Here is a 19,469-nt window from a genome sequence, read left to right on the forward strand (position 1 = left end):
TGGGCTTTTTGCTGAGCATATGATTAATCTGGATGAGGGAAAAACGAAAATGACATTCTTTTAATTAATTCAAATGTAAAATGCTCCGTTTCACTGCGGCTGCTTGAAACACAATTCTGGCATCCCATTGAAGATACTATGCACTGCCGGGCGTTCATATCTGTCGGTGCAGCTCTCCATAGATTGTCAAAACATCATTTCCACGTGTCTTTCTTTCCCATCATGAAATGCATTGCACAAATGTTATTTTGAAATTGAGGCCCACTTTCTTTCCTTTGAGTTCCAGAGGCCTTATGTCTAACATCATTTCTATGCTGGCCTTTTGTTTTGGTGAGTCCTCAGAACTAACTCTAGCCTCTTTATTTAGGGCATCTGGGGCTATATTTCACCCCACATTGGATCCAAATGTTCCTTTGATAGCTTCTGGTGGCAGCCTCGTATACAGATCAGAGTTAATTCAAACAGGCCCATGGGAGGCCTAGTCGCAGGACTCACAAAAGACAGGAAAACCCCAATGACTTTTGATATTCACTGTGTCAACATGAAGCCAGCTCCCGCCTCTCAGTATCAAGGGCAGTGTTCTGTCATGTCTGGAACTATGTATTTACAGTAGTCATCTCCGCAGAAGGACCCCACTCAGATGGCATGTGGTTTGGCAGAGACCAAATGTTTGGTCCCGCCGCAGCTTCAAGGGAGACCTGCCGCTTTAATCAGGAACCACAGAGGGCTCAATTAACTAGAAAAACCCTTTGATCCACAACAGACAGGAAGATGGGTGGGAAATAGTATTACATGTTTTCATCCCTTTACCTCTGTTGCAAAGCACAGTGGTTATGACCTCATGCATACAGGAGATTGTCGGTGGGAACCCAGGATTGCTTCATTAAGGCTTCACTGGTAGGCTAATCACTGGGGTCCATTTGGCTTGAAAAGAGATTCAAGCCCCTCTTTTGGGGAGATCATCTGAAAACTTTGCAAGGAGTAACAAGACCCTGGCTGAAGGTACAGTCTGCCTTACAGCTTCCGCCAGTGAAGGAAGGCCAGGATTTCCAAAGGGGGAAGCAGGATCCCTCCCCTAAACATCTCCCAGGGAACAGAGGGAGATACTGAATCCAGAGGGCCCTTCAGCAGATCCAGAACCGGTACCCAGCCAGCACACACTGTGCCCTGTTAGGCTCTGCAGCAAGCTTCCTAGGTGGGAAGCGCCAGAGAGTCTCTTAACCAAACCAAGGACAAGGCATCTGCCTGCAACACTCTCCTCAGCTTTGAGCCGTCCGCCTTAAAGGACAACACAAGCCCAGTGAAGAGGCTAGGAGGAGTGCATCGACAAGCATCAACCAGCGTCCGCCTTAAAGGACATGTTCGAGCCAGTCGAGCCCCTCGAGCTGCAACCGACTACACCGCTGACTGTTGTCGCGCCGCAGTTGTTAACGCTGTCCGTGATGCCTCAACCAGTGCTTGAGACTGGCCAATAAGCACTGAGAAAATGATTCTTGACCCCGAGCCGCCATGTATTCCAGCATGCAGCCGTCCATCAAGCCTGGGTCACCAAACTGCCTGCCGCCTGATACCTGCAGCTGTCTCCCATCTTGAACTCAGAAGCTGCAAAGCATCCTGAAACCGACTCTGCACTTTTGCGCACCAAGAACTTCTACAAGGTACATTGTGGTTCTTTCGCCCTAGTCCTTCTCCGAAGGCCCCTACTGAAATTTTATGACCCATTTCTCCCTTTGTGCTGAAACCAAGTATCCTTCAACTATTGCGATTTATTACTTTTCAGACTACACTCCTGTTAGTAGCCAGAGTGCATCCATTTTTCTTCTTAAGACTGGCTTTCCTCTACATTCCTTTACCTGGTGGGTTGCATTTTGTAGTGTGCTAGAACTGTCTGTTGAATAATAATAAAGTAGATGGTGTATACAACATTGACTGGACAGTCCCTTTTATCATTGGGTAATAATCGTATTTTCGCTGTGTTGCAAATAACCAACAAGTCACGATCTTGTGGAGATAAGCCTGCCGTTCTGTCCACGTTACCAAAATTGGACAAGGGGGTTTATAGTTTACTTGTGTTTCCAATCTGGTCGGATCCCTTCTGGTCTACTAGAGGTGTAGGGCTATGTGATGGTTTGGAAACTGATATTCATCCCTAGACTACTGGTCCCCCGGAAGTTTATTCGTCACACCACAGTACATAATTGAACTCTCAAACACATGAAAAAAACTCTACGTGGAACCAAGCTTTGAAAATGAGCGTATACCGAGTAGGGTGCCACAATAACATTGGCGTGCTTTGTTGCTCAGGTGCGGACTGCCTGGTGCTGCAGTTCCATGATGCCAACGACAGGTGGGGTTGTCCTGAAAGGCCCTGCTGATCCACAACACTATTTCTGACACCAGAGCACTACAGTCGTGTTGCAGAAACTAGATGGCATGTATGATTGTAATATTGCGCCTGTGCTGACTCTAGGTGGTACGGCTCTGTGTTCCTTGTTCTACTGTTCCTGCGGCCGACACCATGTGACAGTGCATGTGTGAGCCTGCCGCTGCAGTTGCCTCTTGCTGGCACCTGGTCGCGCGGCTCTATCTCGTCCTGATGCCGCATCACCTGGTCGCGGACACCAGGTGGCGCTGCCTCGCCCCTCTTTGTGGTCCTGATGCTGGAGATGCTGTTTCCAGCTGAGCGCTCTGTCTCCTCCTCCCCTTCTTAATCCAGCCTGTGCTGGGGCTGGATATGGCCAGACTGACGGAGAGCGAGGCGAGAAGGCAGCTGCAGCCCCGAGCCTCCCCCATGAGCGGCCCCGAGCCCCCACAGGACACCATGAAGGACCTGGATGCCATCAAGCTCTTCGTGGGACAGATCCCCCGCAACCTGGAGGAGAAGGACCTGAAGCCCCTTTTCGAGCAGTTCGGCAAGATCTACGAGCTCACCGTGCTAAAGGACAGGTACACCGGCATGCACAAAGGTGAGTGGGGTGGGGGCCCTGCAGCAGGCAAAGCTGTCGCCGCCCCCCAAACGATGCTGCCCCCAGCTGCACTGGCAAGACCATTCCCGAACACACCCACCCTGCGATGCAGCTCTCTGTGCTCCAGAAATACCGATGATCGTAACCAACAGTGCGGCATCGCCCTCGGCACCCACCTAAATACAGGTTCTCAATGCCAGTCCCGCGGGGCCACGCACAAAGATAAGGAGGTGGCGGGGCTTTGGGGGTCCCCCAATACCACTGTCCCTTGATCATCTGATGCCCAGTTTCCCTAGTACCCCTGATATAGCGCTCCCTCCCCAGTAGTTGCCGCTCCTGACTGTCAAAGCCGCAGAGAAAGAAGGCATTTGCAGCGTGAGTGACGGCCCCGGGGACCCCCTTCCTGAGGGCAGCCGCCTTGCCCGTGTACAACCCCCCTGCCCCGAATGTAACGTCTTCCCACCCGTCAACCTCGCATACTGTATATACTGAAAACAGCACAAAGAGAGGGGCGTCCCGGCGGGGAGCCCCCTCCCCCACCACAACCCCAACACACAAGTGCCGCTTCCCCTTACCCTAACATGCCCGCATCCCCATGCCAACCATCATCCTGTGTATGCGCGGGGGCAAGAACACAGAGAAGGGGGGGCAGCCACAACAATGCCCGACTACCGCCCTCCGCCCCCCATGGCCCACACCACTAGCGAGAGTATATGACTGCCCTCACTGACACACTCATGAATATGGCCTGTCTGATACGCCAAATACATGTGACCCCTCATATAGACAAGAGCATACACCAATGGGGTGGGGAGACGCGAGAACACCAGCCACGAAAAATAGAGGTGCCCCCGCCCCCTCTCCCAATACCCGACTCTCCCATATAACAGATAGTGGCGTGCAGAGAGGTGGGCGGTGTGCGGGGTAACAGCAGGGACCCCAAAATACAAGCGACTCCAACTCTGACACGATGCTGCCCCCGGCGCACGCCAGCAAAAGATGCCCGCCCCCCAAAACCTCTGCTCGTCACACTAAACCGACCGCGGTAGGTAGATGCGGGGGCCGCCGTGAAGAGTAGTATGCGGATCGGGGCAGTGCCAGGCCCCCCCGCCCCCATCATCAAGGAAATACAGGCACAAGGCTCTACCTACAGCTGCTCCTATACCGTGCCCGCCTCGCTGTGCCCAGGACGGACACTGGACGATGCCCACATGGAAACGGTACCCATCTAGCACACGAACAGGCTGCTTCTGCCCAGGCAGAAGCTATCCCCCGGGCCCCCCAACAGGCCTGTCAGGAAGCCACTCCCCCCCCCCTCCCCAGAAAGCCACTGAAGGATGAAATGAGGCGGCAGCACAGCGCCTGCAGCCTCAATAAAGCCCAACCCATGGCACCCTTTTCTGCCCACTAATTACAGGGGCCCTCTCCCATGTCCACCCCATCTACTGCCCTTTCATCTTCCCGTCACACTCCTAAACCCAGGCCCACCACAACCAGCCTCATCTTCATCTTCCTGTCCCGAACCCCATACCTTCTCTCCCCAAATCATACACTCCTATTCATTTCTGACCTGTCATGTACTTCTCACTTCTCCCTCGGTCACTGTCTCCCTTCATTTCTCTATTCTACCAATCATCTCTCCAAGTCACCTGTCTCACTTAATTTCTTGATTCTTCCATTCATCTCTCCACATCACCCACTGTCCCCCTTCGTGTTTCTATTCTCCCACTCATCTCTCCACATCACCCACTGTTTCCCTTCATTTCTCTGATTTGCCACTCATCTCTCCACATCACCCACTGTTTCCCTTCATTTCTCTGATTTGCCACTCATCTCTCCACATCACCAACTGTTTCCCTTCATTTCTCTGATTTGCCACTCATCTCTCCACATCACCCACCCTTCATTTCTCTGATTTGCCACTCATCTCTCCACATCACCCACTGTTTCCCTTCATTTCTCTGATTTGCCACTCATCTCTCCACGTCACCCACTGTCTCCCTTCATTTCACTAGTCTACCACTCATCTCCTCACATCACCCACTGTCTCCCTTAATTTCTTGATTCTTCCATTCATCTCTCCACATCACCAACAGCTTCCCTTCATCTCTCTGTTCTCCCACTCATCTCTGCACTTCACCCACTGCCTCCCTTCATGTTTCTATTCTCTCACTAATCTCTCCACATCGCCCATTGTCTCCCTTCTTGTCTCTGTTCTACCACTCATCTCTCCACATCGCCCATTGTCTCCCTTCATGTCTCTGTTCTACCACACATCTCTCCACATCAACCACTGTCTCTCTTCATGTCTCTATACTACCACTCATCTCTCCAAGTCACCTGTCTCCCTTAATTTCTTGATTCTTCCATTCATCTCTCCACGTCACCCACTGTCTCCCTTAATTTCTTGATTCTCCCACTCATCTCGCCACATCAACCACTGTCTCCCTTCATTTCACTAGTCTACCACTCATCTCCTCACATCACCCACTGTCTCCCTTAATTTCTTGATTCTTCCATTCATCTCTCCACATCACCAACAGCTTCCCTTCATCTCTCTGTTCTCCCACTCATCTCTGCACTTCACCCACTGCCTCCCTTCATGTTTCTATTCTCTCACTAATCTCTCCACATCGCCCATTGTCTCCCTTCTTGTCTCTGTTCTACCACTCATCTCTCCACGTCACCCACTGTCTCCCTTAATTTCTTGATTCTCCCACTCATCTCTCCGCATCACCCACCGTCTCTCTTCAAGTCTCTGATTTTCCACTCATCTCTGCACATCACCCACTGCCTCCCTTCATGGTTCTATTGCCCCACTCATCTCTTCACATCACCCACTTTCTCCCCTCATTCTCATTCCTCTTCCTTCCCCTTTCCCCCGCCAGTTACGGAGTTTTTCGCTTTCATTGTCCTGCCCTCGTTTACCCCTGCACATCACACACTGCCCCTTCATTTCTCTGTTTTGCCACTCATCTCTCCACGTCACCCACTGTCTCCCTTAATTTCTTGATTCTCCCATTCATCTCCCCACATCACCCACTGCCTCCCTTGATTCCTTTATTCTCCCATTCATCTCTCCACATCACCCACTGTCTCCCTTCATGGTTCTATTGCCCCACCCATCTCGCCACATCACCCACTGTCTCACTTCATTTCTTGATTCTCCCATTCATCTCCCCACATCACCCACTGCCTCCCTTGATTCCTTTATTCTCCCATTCATCTCTCCCCATCACCCACTGTCTCCCTTCATGGCTATATTGCCCCACCCATCTCTGCACATCACCCACTTTCTCCCCTCATTCCTCTTCCTTCCCCTTTCCCCCGCCAGTTACGGAGTTTGTCGCTTTCATTGTCCTGCCCCTCGTTTACCCCTGCACATCACACACTGCCCCTTCATTTCTCTGACCGCCATTTATCTCGTAACACCCATTATAGACCCCTCGTACCGCGCTGTGTCTCTTGTATTTCTCTGATCCACACCCTGCCCCTCTCAGCCACTGCCCCCTTTACTCCTCGGCCCTGCCGCTTGCCCACCCACACTGTTCGCAACTGCCCATGTCACTCCCTTCTACCCCACCTCTCCATGTTTCCCCTCCTTTTCATTTCTTACACCATGTTCCCCGTCCACTTTCGTGTCCTCCTTTCTCCCACCGCCTACGCATGTTACCCCATCACATCACTGGGTGCCTCCCGGCGTCCTCTCGTTCTCCAGCCCCGCGTCTCTGCCAGCCCCTGCCCTCCCTGGTTCACAGAGCTGCGTGTCCATCAGTACCTGCATTCACCAGCCCGTCTCACCTCTGCCACAATCACGCCCCACTAGGACGTGTCTTCCTTCTCCCCACAATCAGCATCCATCGCCCTTTTGCGCCCTATTTCTCCCAGCGCAGAGCCCGCCCACCCACTGCGCCCCTTTGCCTCCCACGTTCGCCTCTTCTGGCGTGTTTCACCTTTCTGCGCCGCCCTCACCCTTTCGTTTCCTCCTTCTATTTTAACCCCCTCCGCCTCTCCCCCCAGCAGCTTGCAATCCCTCTCCTTTGCCGATTAACCCCCGTCTTCCTCTTTGATCCCGTCCTTTTCCCAACGCTCCTTCGTCTCTTCATTTCGATATTTGATGCCTGTGTATTTTCCCCAAAGAGCATGTCTGGGAGCTTTCATCGTGTGTAATGTTGTATTTCTACCCAGCACAGAAACGCACAGCCCCTTCAGAGAAAACGATATTCCGTTCTGTTTTGTGTGTGGGGGTAGGGGCATGAGGGGCGTATGGATGCGGGGGAGGGAGGTCGGCGTGACCCCCCCTCCCCCTCCCAGAGACAAGGTGTTCCCTCCTATTAGCATACATGTAGCAGGACCGCTTTGGGAGACCTCCCTCCCCCTAATCAGCTGCTCCTTTTTGTATGTTTTCATCTTCAGTCGCCTTGAGGCTCCAAATATAGTTTCAATTGGGAAGATGGAGAACACCTGCCACACAACCGGAAGAAAAAAAAACACTTGCTTTGAGGTGGCAGCGGTTAAATGATATTTCTGACGGGGGCGCGGCGAGTGCGTGTTTCAGACCCAGCGGACGCTAGTAATCTCAAAATAAATCAGACTGAAAAATCTCAGTTGAAACCCGTGCGAGTCCCATCACAACATTTCAAGTGCGCACCTGGTCACGTGAAGCCCGGGCTGATCGCTTTGTATAGGAGTGCGCCAGTCGCCACGTGCACACCAAGTCACGTGAAGCCCCGTCTGATCGCTTTGTATAGGTGTATGTGTCAGCCCCATCACAGCATGCCAATATCACACATGGCCATGTGAAGCCCATGCTATTCAGCTTGTATAGGTATGCGTCAGCCACATCACAACATGCCAAGAGCACATATTGTAATGATGGCCTGGGAAAACCCACAAATTACAGAGAAGGTCAGGAGACAGAAAAAACAGACTAAAAAACGGAAGTAGACAAAGTGCAAGGCAAAACACTTGAAACACCTTGAAACGCCTTGAAACACTTGTGTATAGGCACGTCACAAATGCCATATCATATCAAAACCCAGCGTTATCAGGGACATCATTTAGGGGTCGCCAGAGGTCGCAACTGCGACCTCTGAGGTTTCCCTTGCGACCTCTATGGTCTCCCTTGCATACTCTGTCTTTAAAAAAACCGAAAAAAAAACTTTTTTTGTTTTTGGTAATGCAAGCTCCTGGGCTGTGGGCAGCACCATGTGGCTCTTTACTTCTGGAGTGGCTGGCTTTCTTGTTCAGGCCCCCTTAAAAAAAGAGGAAAAATAAGAACAGGAGTGCCACAAGTCTAACACTTTCAGCACTGAGCCTAAATAAGAAAGAATAGGAATAACAAATAATGTGTCTTTCTGGAATTCTATACAATAATTGCAAGACTCATCAAAGGTTTATTTCAGGCACACTTCTGTCACTGATTTAGTCTGTTCTTACATGCCTTAACTCAGTCTTTCATCCTTCTGAGGTCGATAAATGAGTACCAACACAGGTTGGGTGATATTGGGTGTACATTTTTTCTATATAAAGCACGGAAAGGTCATGTTCCATCGCTTCCTGCGATATCACTTCGGGGCGGGGTCAAATGACATCACTTCCTGTGATGTCATCAGGGGGTCAAGGGTCATGTGATGTCACTTCCACTACCCCTGGCATTTTGGTGAAATGAGCGTTATTAACATCCAAATAAAGCATGCACAGGATGCATGCAAAAAAGTCACAGCTATCAGAGCTTTCATACAAAACAGCTTTTGCGGTGGGCAATCATCATAACAGTCATCACATTGCAATATTAGTTACCAAAACCTATGGGGTGTAAGGATTGGTTAGTAAGGATAACTATATATGTATTCTATAAGGGTTAATTTCTAATTGGATAATCACAATCTGATGGCTCCTCCTGAGACCACAGCTAACCTGATAATAGTAAGTAAACATCATCTCTACAATACCCTATTGGTTTGCAGAATACTTACTGGGTGGCATAGCCTGGTGAGTTTTGATTGATTGGCTTTCTACTGACCAACCTTGGACAACTGATAGGTCGTCAAAACAGGAGTCAAACAAGAGTAAGGGGAGAGCGGTCCATGGACTGTTTTCCTTTTAATTAAAACATTTACCATCCCTTATTCCTAGGCTGTGAGCCAGGGTGATTCCTCTGTAGTTGGCCTTGTACAGCGCCTCGTGATTGGAAATATGCGTGAGGAGTAAGGCAGGTGGCCAATCTGTTTCCGTTGCTAATGAATAGACAGTGGGCCTCATTACGACCCTGGCGGAGGACCATGGTGCAATTTGCACCATGGTCCATGGCGCTAAGCTGCCAACTCCGCCATGGTGGTTGGCGGACTTACCGCCCCATTCCGACCTTGGCGGGGCGGTAAATCCCCAATCCCCATTTACCCTTCCCCATTCCCATTTTTGCCCCATAGGGTATAATGGGAGTGGGGAAGGCGTTAATTACGCCACCGTAAATTACGGTGGCGTAATTAACAACAAGTCCCGTAGCGCCATGGATTTTTCCGCCTGCAAAAAGCAGGCGTAAAAATCATCATGGCGCTACGGGAACTCGTACTCAGGCGGAAAGGGGCGCCATGGTTTACGCCGGCGTAAACCCCTTTCCGCCAGTGTCGTAATGAGGGCCAGTGTGCTTTAATTTGGGTCAAGTGTGGTGAGACCGCTTGGGGAATTTTTTATCCCTGCATTTATTGGGATTTTAGCTAATATTAATGCAAGTGTTATGGTTTTCTCTACCACTGGGGACTCTCTTGATCCATTCCCCATGAAGTCTATGGGTTTATAATTATCCAATTATCCTACACCTGGCTCACAAACCCTAGTTGTTCTTCTAATTAATCTAAGAACATATGGCTTGTGTCCTGGGAATTGTTATCTTGTGTTCTCTCCGAGACATTCAGACCCTCCTTTTTTTCAGTAAACTTTTATTCATTTATTTATTTATTTATTTATTTATTTATTTTATTTATGTAGTGCACTTCTTACATCTGCACAAGTTAGACATTTACATACAGTTGAAACAACCATGGTTTGGTCTGCACAGTTACTGTCTGCATTCCACACGGATCTGTATTTCTGTAGTTCTTGTGAAGCCTTGAGTCCTTTTATTCACTTAGAAGCATACTGTGGCTTCCATTTTGGATAAAACGGCAGCCCATTACTGTTGGTTTTCTATATTAGTGAGCTATATACACATGTTGTTCCTCCTGCATTCAGCTTATATATTGCTTATGTTAGTATTCTTTATGTCTTATGGATACAATGTTAATATTCTTTGTGTATCAATGCATATTTGACCAAGTGTTTTCCTTGTTTGTGTTGTGTGCACTTTTACTTCGTGTCTAATGCTTGCACATGTGATGTCACAATGTTAGCTTAGTTTTACCTCTGCCATCTTAAACTTTAATTGTATTCATCTCCTGCTGTACCTGATTGCGATATGGGTGATATGGTTGTCTTAGTGAATCACGCTTCTCACCTGGGTGGTATTGGGTCAAGGGTGTGGCTGTAGCTATGCACAACGTATTTATCTGTCCCTTAACATTCCCCCCTCCAGTCAAGTCCTCAACCACACCATATTTCTTGCCCTCCCCATAAAGTGTTCTTTGGGCATCCATACTTTGGTCACCGCCCCCACGGTGCCTGTGTGTCTAACATGTTCATCCACACTACATGTCATATAGCAGCATTCCCCATTAGATTCACAATGTAGCCAATGCCCAGTATAATTCTGAGGATCCTGAGAAAAAGTAAACATTGATCCTGATTGGTCGATAGGGCTTCCCATTTCCTGGGCATCAGCCAGTCATCGGTTTGGGTATACTCATGCATGTGAGCATTCAGGTTTATCACTATTTCCATTCCAACTGCCCCTTTGGCAGTCCTTTTGCAACCGTTTGTTGCTATTCTTAGAATGCAGGAAGCTAGTCATATGCATACTACTATGGCTATTAGTATCTTTAATGCATTGGCTAGCCAGGTGGGTATCCAAGAGAACAAGTAGTTAAACCAGTCCTCATTTTCAATCTCTTCCAACATTTATGTGTGCAATTCTGTTTAGGTGGCTATGGCCTCTGTGAGGGTTCCATTCTCTTCATCGTGGGAGGGTGTGTACATGCAGTAAGAAGGCACCATTTTCGCACACATGCCACCCTCCATGGCCATTATTAAATAGAGGACATAACGATCCTGGAGGGTCACACACTTTATGACCCTCAGCTCTTCTTTTATGGCATCAAAGCCTCTCACAGTTGCATTAACATCTGGTTATTTGTAACCACTTTGCATTCATGGCTGCCTGCAAACTGGGAGTGAAGAGGGACATAAAGAACATTGCCGTTCTACCGAACAACTTATGCTCATCTGGTATGTCATCATAAGCCTTGATTAATTTAGCCGAAAAATATTTTTCCCTTTTACTATGTCTAAGGCACCTTTTGTTTCTTAGGTGTGCATCCATTCGGGGGTACCTGCCAATTTGTACTTCACTCTGAGGTATTACTAGCGCTGGTGTACCTATTAGCACTATGGAACATAGGCCTCTCCAATTCAGAGGTAATTGCATGTAAGCCTTTGAACCACAAGCCCAATAGTGGTCCATGAGCACTGCTGTGCCAATTTCCATACCTGGTATATCCATTATGCATTTGCATCCTTCATCTCGCCAGCTTTCACTGGGCCAGTGTTTTTCAAACATAATGTGGCATTTCTTACACTATGGGTAGGGGGACCTGCTTCATCCTCAGCCCATGTGAGTAAGTTGGAATATTATGTTAATTCTTTAAGCTGTACATCATTTGCATTTTGCATCACCTCTACTGGTACTGTCAGGAGTGCTTGTGCTTTCCATCCCATCATTTCTTCAACCCAACCTTCTGAGGTAAATACGTGTCCATGTATTAATAATTGGGGTCTCTCTCAGCAACCAGGTGTTCCAGGCCTCTCTCTTTCTGCAGCATTGGTGCACTGTAATAGCTTATGATCAGTTACTCTAACTTCTCCTTTATTCAAGCCTTCTAATATGTATTATATCACGTTATTTTTTTCTCCAAGGATCATCCATCATAGCGTTTGTTTTTTATAGCTATCTTCATAAGAGAATATCTTATTTGACATCCATCACAAGATGGCCCATTTCCCTTGGAATTGTCCCCTAGTCTTGCAAAGTGCTAAGTGCTTTAGACAATGTGCTCTATTTACTGGTATTTCTGTGGCTATGAATATCTTGGAAGTGCTATTGGCGTATGTGGATGAGGGAACAGACGTAATAGCTCTCTTCAGACATCTCTCTCCATAAACTGCTCATGTGCTGTTACCACAAATTATTAGTGCCTTGAGGGGAATTAGTAATATATTTATTCATGTGCCAAAAGTCATCTGACACACTTATTTTCAGTCTCTTCATCTGTGTCGCTGCTCTAGGGAATTCATTTGTTATCATTTCACGTGTTACTGTGATAGTGGAGAGATGACTGTACACTGTTCTGGCTACATTACATTACATTACTACATTAATGGACCAATTCTCTCAATGCCATAGGTATAATAAAATAAAGACAAAAAGATTTAAATCAATTTTGCTATAAGCATTATTACTAACATGTCCACCTTTTGCAGATAACTAGGAGTGCTGTTTCTCCTTAATGCTAAAATTGAATATCTAATATCAAAAACCAATCCCATGTTTCCAATCAAAAGAAATTTCTTTTTTAGTCTCTTTAAGGAATAGCTATTCACAGGAACAATTGTGTTAGTATCGTAAAGAAAACCTCTTTCAAAAACAAAATAGGCTTTTATGTTACAGCAATACTTATATACCAGGCTCCTAAAAGGGTTAAGTGTTCATCAAATAGGATAAAACCATGAAAAATATAATTGTTAAAGGAAGCATTTGTTACTCTTCTTTATGCTGCTTAAGTGCCATGCTTTGTTTTTGTGCAAGTTTAGTTATACAACTGTTCACTTAATTGTCTGTGTATCTATAGAGGAACCAATGTCTTTTACTGTTCTTGCTGCCGATTTGCTCTTGTCACGGACCTTGCCTGTACTCTTCCTGTTTCCTCTTCATCTTCGCTCTCAGGTTTGGCAGTCAGGGGGGTCTCTGCTTTGTAGGGTTTAACGTCACCAAGGTGTAGCCAGGCACGCCTGCCTTGGAGCTCCAATGCTGTCAGTGTAACCGCTTCATTATATGTCCATTAAATATGTCCATTAAAACTGGGCTTGGGCCACCATCTAGTAAAGTTCTTGCATCTCCAGGGAACAAAACTAATGTCTTGAGCAGGCTGCAGGATCAACTTGTTCATCTGCTTTGTAAGTCTTCTTCGACTCCCACTGCCGTACTTGAAGCTGTTGAGACATAAATGTAACTCTCCATCATAGCTATCAAATAATTATGCATTTCTTGACTCAAAACAGTAGATACACTCTCTGCATCAGTGTGAGCTTGAGTAGGAGGAGCAAGGGATCTGTGCATTTGGTGTCCCATCACCAGCTCATGTGGAGTCAGGTAATGGTTTGAGCCGGGCTGATTATGTAATGCAAATAGAGCGAAAGGAAGGCAATGGAGACAACCTTTTTTGTGTTAATTTTAGCTTGGCAATTTACTCTTTTAGGAGTTTGTTGAGGTGTTAGCAAATGCTGTTTGCTTGTGGGTGGTAGGCGGATGGGAATTTATGCTTAATACCCAGCAGGATAGTGATGTGCTCAAATACTTCATTTACAAAATGCGGACATTTCTCAGATCGGAGCACTTCACACACTCCCAACCTTGGGACAAGGATCTTTGCAGCACATATGGCATCCGGATGTGTTCATGGACCTGCTTCAATTCATCGGGAAAACGGACATACAACATGTAGCATTTATACATAGCCATTACAAATTTGGATCATATCTACATAGCCTATATGCAGATGCTAAAATGGTGTAGTAGGATGGGGTATTGCCTCTCTCACTGTTCACAAGGTATGGTCTGCCATACATTTCTGGCAGGTCAGGCAAACGTAATGAAATCTGAAACATGTTCCTCCAGGTTTGGAACAAACCAATCCTCCAAGATCATTACTGCAAAACTCTCTCTTGATGTTTGTGCTGGGTGGTGCAATTGGCCTAATGCTACTTTGAGCAGCCCTAAAGACATGACTGGTTTCCCAGTGCTGGACAGTCCTGTGTGTACTGTTGACGTCACAGAGGCTGAGTCGAAATACACCATTCCGCCTCATCTTCGGGTGCTTCAAGTGCCAAGATCAGAGCTAATTGTGCTGAGAAATGCAATGGCAATCCGGTACTTACCACTGCCTCAAACTTATCAGTCAGGTTTGCTTTTATCACTGTTGTCTCGCTGTGCCATTCGCCTGTGCTCTAGTCTATTGACAAGGACCTGGCAATGAAAACAATTGTCCCCCCAGAACAGTTTCTTCGACATGCAGTATCTCATCATAATACTCAGTATACTTTGCACAATCATGAACATTGTCTCCTTCATTTACTGTTTCTGCTATGAATCTAGCTGGGTTCACTACTCCGCATTTAACAATTTTAATCAATGAGTTGAATATCATCTCTTCATAGCCAGATGCTCTTTATGTGGTCAGTGTGCCTTTGGGTTTTTTAAGGATTGCAAATAAGGCATGCTCAACATATAATGTGACTGAGCATCCCATGGTAATACTGACAGATTTCTCACTCGCCAAGGCTGCTGCTGCCAATGGTTGTTCGCATGGATAAATAGTCTCTCATGACTGGATAAAGGATCCCACTGTGAAATGCTAATGGCTTGTATCCCACGTGCAAGGACAGCTGTCATCACTACCCTGTTTGAATGGGAAAACAAAAATAATTCTGCATTGTATTCAAGGATCCTAGCATGGGTGAATTATTGTTGGTATCTTCAGTACATCAAAGGCATCTATAATCTGACCTGTCCAGGCTATATCACTGTTTTATTTTTGTACCTCTTTGAGTCCTTTCAAAGGTGGTCTGACATACATGCTGTTGTCAAAGACCCATGCTCTGAAGTAATTGCAAAGACCTAGAGTTTGCTGTAATGCTTTCACTGTCTCTGTTCTGGAGGTTTTCATTATTGATTCTGCTCTTTCAATAGTAACTTTCCTTCCTTCTTTTGATATTAGCTGACCTGTGTATAGTACTTCTTCCTGACAATATTGCATTTTTGGTTTTGTCAGCTTTGTACCCATTTCCTGCCAATGCTGTCATCAGTTTTACTGCGTCTTTCCTGCCTCTTCTTCTATTTTGCTGCACACTAAAATGTCACCTACATGTTGTATTACCATGCTATCAAGTTGCACATTTCCCTTATCCATCTGTAGCGACCCCGGTTGAAAACCAAGGGTGACTCACATTACCCCTGGGGCAAACAAGTATGTTTCAACTTGATCCCATGATAGGTAAACAAGGTCAAATACTGACCCTCTTCATGTAATGAGATCGAAAAGAAAACATTCTTTCAATCAATCACTGTAAAATGTTAGGTTTGGATGGACTGTTACACAATATTGTGGCTGGGTTCGGGACCAATGGGAACTCTGCTTGAATAATATTGTTCAAGGGGCGTAGGTCCTGGATGAATTTCCACAACCCCCCCAGTCACTTTCTTCACTGGGTACACAGCTGTGCTACATGGGGATACTGATGGCACTAATATTCCTTGTCGCATCAGGGCAGTAATGGCATCATTAATACCTTCATCAGCTTCTTTCAACAGGGAAGATTGTCTCAGTCGAGTTACAATAACTTGTTGCTTTAATTTAATTTTCACTGCCGCTACTCTTTTAATAGACCAACGTCATATGGACTGCTGGTCCACAATGTGCTTGGTACTTGTGCCAAATCTTCCTGGAGAAATGATGCTACCCTTTTCGCAAGTGACGTTCTTTGAGGTATCTCCCAGTTTTCAATTTTAAACTCATTAGTAAGACTTATGTTAAATATCACTTCATCATCTGCATCATCATCTGTAAACAAGTCTTCATCTGTTATGTCAATCAGTTGATGCGCTTCATCAAGAGCTATCACTGTCCTCCAGTTTATCCATTCCAAATCAATTCCATGCAAAATTACTCTGTCTTCCCACACTATTGCTGATTGTAGTTCAATTGTAATTATCCACCCTACCTCCATGTCTGTGAAAACTTCAGGTCGAAACAAACATTCTACAGGTAACTGCAATAGTCTGTTTTGCATTCTTTGGAGCCATGCTAACAATATGTGTACTCCACAAAGGAATACCTCTGGAGCTAATAGCACTCACCTTTGTACTTCCTGGCCATAGAATGCTGTTATAAATGTGTGTACATTTACATAGTGAATTCCTAGGGTAGAAGATATTATCCCCTGGTCAGGAAATTATATTGTCATGTTTAATTTGCTCATCAAGTCTCTCCCCAATATGTTAACTAGTGTCTTGCGGGAATACAACACTGCATGGACATATCATTTTTCCAATAGTACTGGGTAAAGTGCCTGTAAAAGCAAACATAGTCTTCACCTCAGAAAATCCTTGCACATTCATGGACAATGCCTGACATTGACAATTTCTCTTCTCTAACACGGGATTGAGTCGCCCCCAGATCTACAAAACAGGAAAATATTTTGTCACCTATGGTTACCCTGATGCTCGGTTCCTCTTGTGGGTCTGGTGTAACTGATAGGATAGAACACATCAAGTCTTCCTGTAGGCTGTCCTATTGTGGGTATATGTCTAGTCCTGCACTAATAAAAGGTAATCCCCTCACTACTGTCAACCCCCTATTCTAGGTGTGGGTGCTTGTGACAATATGTTCATGTTCCATCGCGTTTCTGGATTCTGTTGTCTTGGTGCTTGTGTCTGCATCAGTGCCTGCTGTATCTGCATTAGAGCCTGCTGTGTTTGCATCAATACCTGTTGTGTTTGGGATGACATCCCCTGTTGCGTCTTTTGTATTTGCAGTGCTTGTGCCTGATACTCTGTGTGATCTTGGGTGTAATATTCAGGTGGCTCTGTGTTATACAGTGGGGGATAAGCCGTCCCCTCTTGGATCAGCTGCTTGCCAATTCTGTTGCCTCCCTCCCCTGCTTCTGCATACGTGTGAAATGTGCCCCATTTTTCCAAATGTCCAACACTGCTGTGTCCGTCCCCTGAACCTAGGTTGTCCCCTATTAAACCTCATCCTCCTTGTGGAGCTTGAAATCTAAACCCTCTGCCCCTAGGTACGAACCCTTGTGGGAAATAATTATACTCTCCTCTTCCTGCAAAATTCCTGTTAGGTGCTGGTTGTGTCTGCTTGGCCTTTGTGTGTTAAATCCTTCCCCTCCGCTTGTCTATACTGCCACTCCCACTAAGAATTTTGACAGTTTTTTCTGAACTAATCTTGCGTCCTCAATCTTCCTGTCCTCAATTCTCTTTGGCCCTCATTACGACCCTGGCGGAGATCCATGGTGCAATTTGCACCATGGACCATGGCGCAAAGCTGCCAACACCGCCATGGGGGTTGGCGGATTTACCGCCCCATTCCGACCTTGGCGGGGCGGTAAATCCCCAATCCCCATTTTACCCTTCCCCATTCCCATTTTTGCCCCATAGGGTATAATGGGAGTAGGGAAGGCGTTAATTACGCCACCGTAAATTACGGTGGCGTAATTAACAACAAGGTCCCGTAGCGCCATGGATTTCTCCGCCCGGAAAAAGCAGGCGGAAAAAGGCTCCATGGCGCTACGGGAACTCGTAGTAAGGCGGAAGGGTCCGCCATGATTTCCGCTGGCGTAAACCCACTCTGCCAGGGTCGTAATGAGGGCCTTTGTCTTTCTCTTGCTTTAACCGGCAATGGTGAACAATAGTCAATTGAATCTCCAACCCATGCTTCGCTTCCATGCCCACAATCTTTTTCAATTATATTTGTACTTCCCCGAGAATCCCCTGATAGAATAAAAAAAATATATTTTTGTCCCACCGTTCTCTCATTTCTAACCTCCAATTTTCCTGAATATACATCTTTGGATCTTTGTCCATTCTCATTTTGCGAGTCATAATAGCGCTCCAGTCTGGGTACTGAACCCTGAGCGCTCACCACTAATTAACATGACCATTGTTGAAGGGTTTTCCATCATGGTCAGTATTTTGTGCCGTCACTCCAGAGTAGCCCACCAATGTTCAAATGTCATCTGAATGCTCTCCTAATTTGGCAGCAAGCAAGCTATTTATGTATCCTAATGTCACCCCGGCTGTCATTCTCTCTAATTCATAAATGCATTTACCTGCTCCCGATGTCAGTGTTGGTAGTTTGCAGACCAAACTATGTTTGTGTATTTGTAATGCTTTACACAAATGAATAATGGGAGTGTCTCCCATGATAATACATCACAGTTTTACTTACCAATACTGTTATTTAAATTCTAACTCATACTCATTTTACCTCCCTTTGATGCCCTTTCCCAACAATACTTCTTTTATGTGTCTCACTGCGAGACCATGCCTCTCGCGTTACCCAATACTCCAAAACAATACCACAAACGCCACTCACTCCGAGCGGCCCCACCCCACTGATCCTTCCAAACCTTCTGAGTGACCTAACAACTGCTACTCACCCTGATCAACCACACTCTGCTACTCCCACACCAGACCATACTCCATAGTCCACACCAAAACTTCACACCCTCCACATTATACACCAATATGCACAGAAAGTTCACATTTCACAAAAGCTGAACTGCCTTACAACATAAGGCTGGCACCAGCAACTGCTACACAAATGCATACACTACTGCCATCTTCCCAGCTCTTGGTGAGGATATCCTTCTCTTTATTACTACCCTGTAACAAAGTGTACCACGTGGTCTTTCCTGAGCCTTACCAAAAGATATTTACTTCATCAAAATTCTCCCAATACACAAAACAATACCTTCTCCCTGTTTTGCCAGGCCTGTTGTCAATACGTACGCAAGTGGATCTGTTGAAGGTCTTCGGTATCGAATCTTGCCCAACAGCCAGCTGCCCTTCGGCCGTACAGGGTGTTCTGTGGGGACCAGACAGGAATTTTCTCCTAGGGGGCTCCTGCCGCCCATCTCTGTTACCCCTAATCCGAGGACACAAACAAACCATCTCCTCTGCTACCATCTGTAATCATGGTCAGGGAAAACCCCAAAATTACACAGAGGATCAGGAGTTAGATAAACCAGACTCAAAAACGGAAGTAGACAAAGTGAAAAGCAAAACCCTGTGTTATTAACATCCAAATAAAGCAGGGACAGCACACAAGCAAAAAAGTCACAGCTCTGAGAGCTTCCATACAAATCAACAGCCTTTGAGGTGGACAAACGTCATAACCGATGCCACATTACAATCTTAGTTACCAAAACCTACAGTGTGAAGGGATTGGTTAGTAAGGATAACTATATATGTATTCTATAGGGGTTCCCTTCCTAATTGGATAGTCACAATCTGGTGGCTCCTCCTGAGGCCACCTCTAACCTGACAATTATAAGTAAGCATCA

General features: G+C 46.4%; 1 protein-coding gene across 5 annotated transcripts in view; it reads left to right on the plus strand.

Annotated features, from left to right (window-relative positions):
* Positions 1-2,520: 2,520 nt before the first annotated feature.
* Positions 2,521-19,469, plus strand: part of CELF5 (CUGBP Elav-like family member 5) — a 473,699-nt gene continuing 456,750 nt past the window's right edge. For 2 of the 5 annotated variants that reach the window (XM_069648428.1, XM_069648437.1), the window contains exon 1: positions 2,521-2,966. In XM_069648428.1, the coding sequence (XP_069504529.1) occupies positions 2,735-2,966 (232 nt within the window). In that variant the 5' untranslated portion in view covers positions 2,521-2,734. Of the gene's footprint in view, positions 2,967-4,090; positions 4,187-19,469 lie in introns of those variants that run through there. The other 3 variants (XM_069648412.1, XM_069648420.1, XM_069648445.1) reach the window with 3 other exon arrangements.

This window comes from Ambystoma mexicanum, chromosome 1p, assembly GCF_040938575.1.
Source record: "Ambystoma mexicanum isolate Mex_15411 chromosome 1p, UKY_AmexF1_1, whole genome shotgun sequence".
NCBI classification, from domain to species: Eukaryota; Metazoa; Chordata; class Amphibia; order Caudata; family Ambystomatidae; genus Ambystoma; species Ambystoma mexicanum.